The sequence below is a fragment of the Ailuropoda melanoleuca genome, chromosome 6 (assembly GCF_002007445.2).
Source record: "Ailuropoda melanoleuca isolate Jingjing chromosome 6, ASM200744v2, whole genome shotgun sequence".
NCBI classification, from domain to species: Eukaryota; Metazoa; Chordata; class Mammalia; order Carnivora; family Ursidae; genus Ailuropoda; species Ailuropoda melanoleuca.
Window position 1 is genome coordinate 41,321,025 of NC_048223.1, and position 11,639 is coordinate 41,332,663.

Here is an 11,639-nt window from a genome sequence, read left to right on the forward strand (position 1 = left end):
GGGAGAGGAAGAAGCAGGCTCCCAGCAGAGGAGCCTGATGTGGGGCTAGATCCCAGAACGCTGGGATCACGTCCTGAGCCAAAGGCAGACGCTCAACTACTGAGCCACCCAGGCGCCCCGAGAGAGAGATTCTTAAGCAGACTCCACATTCAGTGCAGGGCCTGACATGGGGCTCAATCTCATGACCTTGAGATCATGACCTGAGCCAAAATCAAGAGCCGGATGCTTAACTGACTGAGACACCTAAGCGCCCCAAAAGGGCATTTCTTAAACAAGTGTTGTGCGCATCTTTTACCCTCTTCTCTTCCAGCTATTTACCTACTTTCCGCCTCTTCCCCTTCAGAGTCAAAATTCTCAAAAAGAATGTTCATATTCAAGTATCCAAGTTTATGTTCACAAGTTTCCTTGCCTCACCGTCCTCAGTAGCATGCAGTGCAGCCTGCGGACACTCTGCTCCACTGGCCTGTGCTTCCTGACGGTCCCAGCGAGCTCCTTATGCTAAATCCAGCGGAAGAGCTTCTGTCTTCCTCTCACCCATCCCCGCTGCAGTGCAAATGCCGGTTTTTCTCCTCACTCTCTGCCTGCCATGTTCGTTCCTCTTTCCACCCCTCTGCCTCCTTTCTCCTTAGAGGATCTCCTCTATCCCATGTCTTCAATGACCATCCACACACAGATGATCTGAGACATATATTCCCAGCCCAGACCCCTCCTCTAACTTCTCCCTCCACAGATCCCACAGCCCTCCTCCAGTATCTTCTCTCAGCTGTTCTCAAAGGGCTCTCAAATTCAATCTGTCCAAATCTAACTCATGATCTCCCACTTCTAGCCCATGTTTTCTTCTGAAATTTCTTCTTTCAATAAATGGTACTATCTGCCCAGGTACCAGCCTGGGACCTAAGAGTCATCCAGGATATGTCCCTCTCTTTAAACCCCAATATCNTAAGAGTCATCCAGGATATGTCCCTCTCTTTAAACCCCAATATCTAGGGGCGCCTGGGTGGCTCAGACGGTTAAGCATCTGCCTTTGGCTCAGGTCATGATCCCAGGGTCCTGGGATCGAGCCCCAAATTGGGCTCCCTGCTTGGTGGGGAGCCTGCTTCTCCCTCTCCCTCTGCTGTTCCCCCTGCTTGTGCTCTCTTGCTCTGTCAAATAAATAAAATCTTTAAAAATAAATAAATAAATAAATAAATAAACCCCAATATCCAATCCATGATTACATCTCATTGATTTAACTTCACACATCTCTCAGATAGTTGATATCATCTCCTCCTTGGCTACCAGCATCCTAGTCTCTCACTGAGACTACAGTCCAGTCACCAAGATAGCTTCCCCAAATCCACAGGTGCCTTCACCCAGCCCTCTCTGCACCCTGGGGTCAGAGAGGTTTGTCCCATCACAATCATGTCATGGCACCTTCCTGCTTCCAAGGCTGTCAACACAAAGACAAAACTTTAATGTGGTTTAACTGGCTTATTCCAATCTCATCTCTACCCACTTTCTAGTCTTCTCTTTGAACCACGCTCCACACCCAAGCCCTGTATTTGGGTCCTTCATCAGTTCCTCATGCTCCTCATTTCCCCTCTGACCACATGGCCTTTGCACATGGTATCTCCTCTGCCTGGAACATGTTTCCCTCTCCCCTTTGCCACATTAATTCCTTCTTATCCTTCGTATCTCTGTCAAGCACCATCCCACAGGGAAGGCTTCACTGACATTCCTGACAAGTTCAAATGCCCCAATTATTATCAAAGCCTATATTTCTTCTGAGCACTCATTGCAGCTGCAGTCTCGCCATTTAATTTGGATAATTATATGATTTGGGTCTGTCTCCCCAACTAGCATTAAGTTCCATGAGGGCAAGTTGTTGTATCCTTAGCGTTCATCGTTGTATCCTTAGCACCTGGCACAAAACTTGGGCACATAGTGGCCACTGAAAAATACTTGTTGAATGAATAACTGAGTCATGGTAAGGTCACCCAGGATGAAAACAGGACTGAAGTAAAGAAGACAATGGTGAAGGAAGATATGCGAACATCTTCAAAGAATAAAGGTGGGGGGGAGGGTGACCAGGCAGTAAAATGGCAAAGGAAGAGCTGAAGATCATGGAGACAGTGGTGGACAGCCCCAGGGTATAGGGCTGGTGGGGTGCTGTGGGGGTACAGAGGTAGGCATGGACAAAAGAAAATAAGTTCTCCCACTGATTCACCCCTTTGCCTGGACTAAATTTTCTTCAAGAGAAAGTGTCCCTCATAAGGAGTATCCAAAGGAGCTATAGTTTTTCTTACAGGAAGCAGGAAAGCCATCATTTGCTCAAGGAATTTGTCAGTCAGTGAAAATGGGGCAGATGGTACACATTCAAGCTGGCCATTGAGTCTCTGAAGATTGGCCAAGGTCCCACTACTGAGGAATGGATAAACTAACACGGAAAGCTCTCCACTCCCCAACTGTCACACAGCATCTCATTAGCAGCTCTTTTTGATTCTTTATCAGAAGCTGAAAAGCAGATATTTGAGGCTTGAATTAAAACGCTTTCCATGAAGATACATACCTTGGTCCATCCAGGAAACTGGATAAAGGTGTCCTGGGGCAAGTCTGGGATTCCACTGGGAATAGAGAAGTTCCCCATATAAAAGGCCGGCAGTTTGTAATTCGATGAGCTGTGGTCCAAGGGTTTATCATGGCGGCCATTGTTATAGCCATCCCAGCCTCCTAGGTGTTTGCGCACCGCATTGTCAGTGTCCAGTGGGAAGATCATCCAGTCCGTGAGGATATTGGAACCAAGGGTCAGGTTAGAAATAAGACCCTGCAAAGGAGAAACAGAGCAATGAGCTGGGGTGGGAAGCTAAAGGCTTCAAGTGTCTCTGTGTCCCCGCCCTGAATTCTTGGGGAGAGCAAACTAGGATATGAAACACCAACAGTAAGTGAGACTCAAATTGTGTGTACGTCAAAGTGACATCTGGCTTGAGGCCACAGCTTTTGACCCCATGCCCCCAATCTTCAGTGTTTGTTTCAGAGTCATTGCTGAATGGAAGGGATGATGGAATTGGAGGCATGGGAGAATGAATGGAGTCCAGAATGCAGAAGAACATTTAGCCACTGTGAAGGGGGTTGGGGGGACACACTGTGCCCCTTCATATAATCAGAAGCAAGCCTTGGCATTGAGCCCCTCACCAGCACTCATGCGATGATCATGCCTGAGCCCATTCACCCCCTGGTGGGACTCAGTGAGTCAGCATAAATGAGGGTACTCGGATAGCTGTGAAAGGGTAGAAAGGGAAGGATGACAATGGTGAACAGTTGCTCTATTTGTCCAGTGGGGTCAGCAGGCTGGGCTGTCCGCGGCACCGGCCCCTGCATCGAAGCCTATGCTCACGGCTCACCTAGCTTCCTCTTCCCCGCTATTTACGTGGCGAACTTCTCCACTCCCCGTGAGATCCCAAATCCATCCCAGGACAACTCTCAGTGCCAAGCCTCAACTGCTCACTTAGTAATTCAATGAACATGAACCAGGCAGCTGTGTACCGGGCTCTTTCCTGGATACCAGGGACCCAGAGACTACACAAGAATCCCTGTCACTCCACGTGTCAAAACGGCCTGTGACAGCCAAGCGGGAAGACCACTAACTACAGCCTGAGCACAAGGACTTCAACAGGGACCTTTCTACTGGAGGTAAAGGTTGCCCTACATAGCCGTTCTCTGAGAGTGTAACTGCCTTGCCTCTGAGCTGCACCCAGAGGGTCAGGAAATGGCCCCATACCCTGGTTCTGTCCTCAAGCGGGGGATACCATCAGTCCTTCGATGCGGGCCTTCTCTCCTCCACCAGATGGTGAGCTCGCTGCAGGGAAGCCTGCATCTCAGCATCTCTGCATGCCCCAAAGCACCTTAGGGAGCATCCGGCAGAGTACGAACTTAACACATGTTGGCCGGATAAAGCTCAAAATGTTTTCCAAGGAACATTTGGGCTAGGGCTCGACACCTGGACACAGAGTAACCAGCGGTCTGAGAGGCCGTGCACTGAGGGAAAGGCTTTCTACGATTCAAGACTTTGTCATGGATTGTCCACACCCAGAAACAGCAGACCAACTGCTAGGCTGGCTTTGTCGGCGACCAAGTGCCTTTCGAAAGTGAGGTGGGTTTGTTAAGCAAAGGAGCAGCACGGTGCAGTAGCTTCCTCCTTCTGTTTCTTTCTACTGGGTGACTGAACCTGAACACAAGGGAAGGGCTCTCTTTGCAAAGCACAACTTTCTCATCACCTGCAGAGGAAAACAGGTCTTCAAAATAACCCTGAAGCTCTGAAGGTGCAAAACAAATCACAGTAGGTCCACTCGCCAGACTTGCAAAGTGTGCACGCTTTTAAACATCGCTACGTGAACGGGGCTGGAGGAAAAGAATGTGTATGTGAGAGCTTTTAAATGGCTTTACAGAACCTTCCTCGGATGGCACAGGCACAGTCCTGTCGACCTTCGAACCTCACTCCTGACAGTGGGGCCGGGCCTACCTTAAAATCATTGATATATCTGCCGTAGTTCACACGTCCCATGTTCTCCACTAGAAGGTCCAGAGTGGCTCCAGCTTTCCCGGTGATATTCAGAGTGATCACATCACTTCGCTCCAGGACTCCCTGGGGCACCTGTGGGGTCAGAGTCCAGTGGGAATAAACTGGGGTGAGAAGGTCCGCAGAGCACGGCTCGCTCAGTTGTCACACTCATTTTCCTGTCTTGAAGGGTCACCGGACTCGGGAGGCAATGCTCTCATGGCCCCTTTGCCCAAGTCACTGGCTGGGTGGTCAAGTTCCCCCAAACACTGCTTCCTAAACAGGCAGCTCACCAGGTGCTGCCACGAGCAAGAGAAAGGAAGCTCTCGGCTGGCTTCCTTCGCTCTGGGATGTTTTGCTGCACACCTATTTTTAATAGGAAAGGAATGGAGGCAAAAATTCCGGGGGGGGATTCCTGCCACAGAAACTGCTTTGTGTTCTCACAGCACAACAGGCAGTCATAGAAAGTGGCTTCTAAACAACGCAGAGGAATGAGACAAAATCAGACAAATGAGACAAAATCAGACAAATGAGATAAAATCAGAGCGTTAGGTGGAGCAGTCTCACCTCAAAATACCTGATACGGTGCATTAACCACGTAAATTATGTAACAGAGTGAGGAAAACAACAGGGATTTTAGCAGCAACATATTCCTAACTTTTTAAAGGGGGAGGTTTAAAAAAAAATTGAAGTTACACTGGCTATAATTCACTAAGACAACCCCTAAAATGGAATTCAAAAAACTGCTATCAGTATACACACGGGCAATATACACATAATATCCTAGAAACTTGCTCCCACTGAAATGAAAGCCTTCGATCACAATAGAATGGAAACATTTTAATTTAAAATTTTCTGAACAAATTTCCATGGTTAGAAAAATCTCTTCATGTGTTCTTTCACATGATTATTTCAGTGGAAGGAATGGAAATCCTTCCAGTGTGTCTTTGCTGTGTTGTGAGACAAAGGTCTCTGTGTATTATAGCTATCGTTCTCACGAACAGTCCTTTAGAAAAGGATTTCTCATGCAGGATGAAGGCGCAGGGTTACATGAATCACTGCTCTGGCGTGCACAACATGAACCCTGTTCTCAAGGAGCAAAGGAGATGCGGGTAACATTCTGCAACTGAGCCGAGAGGATGGCGTGGACTGGGGAGAACAGGAAGGCTTCTGAGAAGAGGGGTGCCTTGAGCACACCCCTCCAGGTTCAGATGGGTGAGGGGGTATATTCCAGACAGAGGGGGCATGGGTGAGGCCACATCAGCAAGCAAGGGGACACAGCCAAGGGACATCAAGAGGATGTCAAGAAGAGGGACAGAGCCCGAGTTTGGAAAGGTGGGCAAAGGCCTCGAATGCCACATTCCCAAGCGCAGACCACACATCGTCCTGTTGGGGCACACCGGCACACAGCTCAGAGACAGTTCTTACCCCATCCACGGCGACATAGGCCCGGTCGTGGACTCCACTGAGGGGTGACGACAGGGGTGTGGGGTCACTGCAGTCTTGAGGAAGCGTTGTGCGGTACAGCACAAACCCAAAATACTGGTTAGAAAAAGGTGTAAGAAAAACACATCACATTTTTTAAAGATAACCTGGTCACTTTGATCTGTGTGAAGGTGATGTTTCTAAAATCATAAGGAATACGAGGTTTCCCCAGCCTCCCACAAAAATTCAGTCTGAACGAAGGGAACTGGCTTACATTTTTAGATCACACACTAGCACAGCAGTAATAGCAAGGAACCCAGAAGAGCATTTTATCAGACAACCCTTTCTCACATGAGGAAACCGGACTCTGGAACATGTTCAATGATTTGCCCAGAATCACTCAGGGGGATCCTATCATATACATCGAAAGGTTTTTTATGTTACCTCAGAAACACAACACAACAACAAAAAAGACAAACAGGGGCACCTGGCTGGCTCAGCGGGTAGAGCGTGTGACTCTTGATCTTGGGGTCGTAAGGTCAAGCCCCACATGGGGTATAGAGATTATTTAAAAATAATACCTTAAAAAAAAAAAGGCAAACAACAACAAAGCCAAGAATGTTCGGTAAAACATTTTCCAGGTTCTTGGGCTACATGGGCTCTAACATACAAAACAAGAGTCAACCAGAAACTGTTCAAAGTGGAGGACCGGGGGTGTTGGGGACAGAGACAGTGAGAGATGGGGGTGTAGCCTGTTGCAAAGTCAGAAAACAGTGGTAGAGATGCTGGCATCCCTGGTTGGAGAGCCCCGGCGGCAACGCTCTTGCTGTGGACTTTGGCCAGGGCGAGCCGGATCAGACCCCGTAACACAAGAGCATCCAACAGCCAGCCGCCATGGCGCAGAGAAAACGTTCCTCAAGTCTAGGGCCCAGAAAGCAAGGAAGTGCATCTCAGCAGATGCAAAGGTGATTTGGAGGAGCTGAAAAAAACCCCCACAATAACCCATGTTCCTGTGTTGCAGGAAGGGCTGAACTCAAGAAATGTCACTGGGGCCACCACCCAAGTGAGGCTTCAGGCACGACGCCTCCCCTCCCAGACCCCAAATCTCCACCTCTTGTTTCTTTTTGTTTTTTTTTTTCTTTTCAAAGTAACCAAAGTGGTAAGTCCTAACTCAGAGGCTGAGGAACACTTCGCTGAAGGGCTTCGAGGAGGGGAGCACAAACTGGAGTTCTCCCTGCGAAGGTGGCTGAGGCGGCCGCAGCAGGCCTGCACCCTACTCCCTGCAGCCGTGCCCTCCAAGGGTTTTGCTGGAAATAAACATTCAGCGGCCTTGCCCCAGACCTGAAAAAGCCAGGCCCACGGAGTCCCGCCAGTCCTACAGCACTGCCTTGGCCAGAGATCGCAGAGCAGAAGGGTCTGGCCAAGAACAATGAGTACAAGTGTCTATATATCAGCCTGGAACTTACTTCCCAGGTTCCAACTGCTCTAGTGACCATGTCTTGTCCGAGGTGCTCCCCCGCGAGGTGAAGGCGGGTTGCATTTTCTAGACAGATACGGACACACAGCCCAGTGTTCATGAGATGAGGGTTCACTACTCATTTTATTGATCACAGAGTTGTTGGAATAAAAATCACAAGTGTAAAAAGAGTCACCAGGGGCGAAATACACTAAACTAAAATTAGATATGCCATTGTTTTATCACCTTATTGTTCAGACACCTTCCAGAAGGGGATCTCCACAGACAGTCAAAGGGGTTCCAGATAAGTTTCCATTTCAAAAAATGAGGCTGAATTCCTAACTAAGTGTTCAAATTTAACATCACAATAAAGGGACAAACGGACCTCATGGGCATCCTGACACGGCGCTCTGAGACAGACACATCACCTTTGTCATGTTCATGCCAAAAATGTGTTACTGAATCTAATCAGTGGGGGCAGTCTAGAAAATAACTGGCCCAAACTCTTCAGAAATGTCCATGTCGTGAGAAAGAGAGGAAAAACAAGACTTAGGAACAGCTACAGATGAAAGAAGACTAGAGAGACATTGTAACTAAATGCAATGTGTGGTCATGGACTGGAAACTGGATTGGAAAAAAGTTAGCTATAAAGGACATTACTGGATACTTGATACAGAATGCATATTAAATAATAGGATTATATCAATGTTAAATTTCTTAAGTGTGACCATTTTATTATGATTATATAGGACAATGTCCTTTTTCTTAAAAGATACATGCTGTAATATTTAGGGGTGAAGTGTCAGAATATTGACCACAAACTCAAACGGTTAAAAAAAAGGCAGTTGACTGCATACATACACTCAGAGGCAACTGTTAACACTTAGTGAATCCAAGTGAAAGTGATATGGGTGTAATTATGCTTTCTTGCAATGTTTTTAGATTTGAAAATTTCTAAAATAAAAAGTTGGGAAGAACATTTTAAATCAATACGAGAGGCACCTGGCTGGCTCAGTGGGTAGAACATGAGACTCTTGATCTCAGGGTCACGAGTTTGAGCCTCATGTTGGGCATGGAGCCTACTTAAAAATAAATAAATAAAAGAAATATGAGGCAGTGCCTGGGTTAACCACATACACGCATGCGTGCACACACTGACACACACACACACACACAAACGTGCTCTGCTCTCTGTTCTCTTCAAAAGCCAGAAAGAGAATCTCCGAGAACCTAATCTATTAAGAACACAGTCCTTACACCTTTGAGTCAACAAGGGCAAATAATTAAACTGTCCTTTTTGCATATTAAAATGTGGTTTTCCTTTAGTAGTAAAGATTAATTAGCTCAGAAATGCACTCAGTTTATAGCTTGCACTACAGTATTATGTTGAATCAGCCTGAGTTACTACCTTATTTGAGTGGTAATAAGAAAAGGGGAGGTGGGAAGATAGGAAAGATCAGCCCACCATGCGGTACTTAAAGCTGAAGAGAGCCTGGAAATCTGCGGTGAATTTACCTGGGATCTGATTTATTTGCCTACTGTTCTGGTCCCTGCGCTGAGGACAGGCCCTGCAAGGCAGTGCAGAAAGCACATTTTTACAAGTAGGGAAAGGATGAAGCATTACCTTTGGAGGCCTACCTGTTTCACCTGGATAAACGTCAAGGGATAAAGGCTTTTTATGGGCCCAGGCGGACACAGAATGTTCAGTGCATCCCCCACTGTCTTTAACTGAAAAGAAACAAAAGCAACATATACTCACTGCCACCCCTCCCTGGCGATCAGGGTGGAGGATAACGCCATTTGCGAATTATCACACATTAGTGGATTTGGCCAAATCCCTAAAGAGACCTAAGTGATTAAAATTCCGTTCAATGCTGCGCCCCCCAGTCACCTTCAATCATGTCTATCCACGAGTTAGGGAACTCTTGATGAAGAATGACCAATGGTAATCATAAGGTTTCAAGCATACCTATTAGCAAATACAACCTCCTTTGTATAACAGGCACTTAAAATGAATGAAAACCAAGGCTCAGAGGCTGCCTCCTCTGTAAAGCCTTCCCCAGCATCCTCGAGGGAAGTAACCATGACTATACCTTCCTCCGAACTTGTCTCAAGCATATCTTCCATGCCTACATCACTGACTAGCTGCTCACCTTTGCTGTCCTTGCCAGTCAGCTCCTTAAGGGCAGGGTCTGTACGGCGTGCTGTCACCCAATACCCAGCACACAGTAGACTCTCCATAAATACTTACTATATTCAGTCCAAATGACTGTGTATTCCTGCACCCCAGGGAGCTTATTCTTATGCGGTAACAAGGATGGTAACAGTTACCAATCGTTGAGTGCCTACCAAACTCCAGGTTAGAGCACCTTGCACCACACCTCACTGAATCCTCACACCACCCAGGGAGGCGGCCCTTGTTGCCCCCAAGTTAGGGATGAGGAAACAGGTTCTCAGACGGGCTCACTGGAGCAATTGCAGAGCCAAGATTTGAAGTTAGGTTTGGCTCCAAACCCAGGACTACCTGTGACATGATACTGTTTGGGAATTTTATAAACACTTTCCAGGTTACCTTACCTTACTGATGTATGGCATCAAGGAAAACAAAATCTTAAGTATAATTCCATCAATTCAGCTACTCACATGGATGCTTTTCTGTTTGGACAGCTAAAGAAATTCAACTCACAGTAAAAGGTTTTATCCTATTGACCATGTCATATAGGATAAATTTAGTTTAGTTATATGCTAACTTGCTACCTTAAAATGTACACATTTAGTTACTAATGAGAAGCTATTTCTGCTTACACAATTTTCTTTCATGGTAAACATAATGTATTTTGGGTACTAAGGTCAGTTTTGTTTTGTTTTGTTTTGCGATGTTGCTGTATCAAATATTTGCAGTTATTTTCTGTTACATAAAAATAAATTTCTCACAGCTCCAAAACAAATCAACTTTTTCCTTAAGTAGCAACAGCAATGAAAAAGTAGAAGGTGCTCCCTTTACAAGTGTGATTAAAGTCTGATTAAATTAAATCAAGATTCCTATCAGCAGACAGACCACATTCTTTGTAGAATGTAACACACGTATCTGACACTAGGTGGAAAATGTTACATGGGCTCAACCAAGCATAATATCAAAGGGCTTCAGGAACGGAAAAATTATACAATCATGTTTGGCATTTTGGTTAAAGATAAAAACTTATGCTATTTTAGAATATCAAGATTCTTAAGAAATATGTAACTGCTCGTGGTTTTTTTTTTCTTTCTTTTTTTTCTTGTGAGTTAACAGATGTAGGAGTTAGGGATTATAAAAGGGGAAATCCTAAAGACAAAGATGGTCAAAACAAATTGATTTTGGCTTATGTCACTCCTGACAAGGAAATGAAATCTCCCCTCTTTTTCTTTCCTAGAATAAAATGTCTCTTATTTATGATTAATTTCTAGTTTTTCCCCTTGATGTCCCATTTACCATATAAACCACAGAGCACAAAAATTAGGACATGATTTTGAGATGGAGGGGACATGATTTTGAGATGGAGGGGAGTATACTAAATTGTGCAAAGATCTATGAAAATGCCTGTGACTTTTGAGAACCTTGAAAAAAAGGTAAATCATGGAAAAGAGCCTCGCCAGCCATAACAAGGGGTCATGTTATTCCCACAAAGTTTCCCGAAGCTGCTTTGGATGACTGACCATTGAACCAAAACGACCTGAGCGATCTAAGAACTCCCACCTCCCCTGCTCATGCCCTGTGTGCTCACCCTGTCAACCTGCACACATAATCTCTCACCTCTCACAGCCCCGTTTTCCCAGAAACATCACCCACCCCATCAGTCTCACAGAAAACAAAGTCATAGAAAAATAGAACCAAGGCCCCAGTGTAACACTTTCACTCACAACTGCTGAGTTCCACTTCCCCACTCTCAACAGCTCTGTTTATTTGCTCTCTTACCTTCTTCAGAACAACTTTTCCATATGCAAACTTGGGTGTAGACGGAGGGATAAAACCTTCTGGTACTTTTTCAAACTATAAACCAGAGTGGAAAAAGGGAAGATAAAAAGCTGTTAAACCCTCATTCATTTTTCAAAAGGAGGCTCAAAGACTCAAACAATAGTGCCGATAGTGCGGTGATTCTTGGAAAGGCAAAGGAACAAAAGACTTTCTCCACGACAGGGTCTGGGTTAAGTTTTTTTTTTTTTTTTTTAAAGATTTTATTTATTTAA

At 45.7% G+C, this 11,639-nt stretch overlaps 1 protein-coding gene across 3 annotated transcripts in view; it reads right to left on the reverse strand.

Annotated features, from left to right (window-relative positions):
* GLB1 (galactosidase beta 1) overlaps positions 1–11,639 on the reverse strand; it is an 82,490-nt gene that overhangs the window by 16,851 nt on the left and 54,000 nt on the right. For 2 of the 3 annotated variants that reach the window (XM_002919037.4, XM_034662275.1), the window contains exons 11-15: positions 11,368–11,442; positions 9,054–9,143; positions 5,963–6,076; positions 4,499–4,630; positions 2,549–2,803 (exon numbers count right to left, since the gene is read on the reverse strand). In XM_002919037.4, the coding sequence (XP_002919083.1) occupies positions 2,549–2,803; positions 4,499–4,630; positions 5,963–6,076; positions 9,054–9,143; positions 11,368–11,442 (666 nt within the window). The remainder of the gene's footprint in view (positions 1–2,548; positions 2,804–4,498; positions 4,631–5,962; positions 6,077–9,053; positions 9,144–11,367; positions 11,443–11,639) is intronic. The other variant, XM_019799458.2, reaches the window with a different exon arrangement.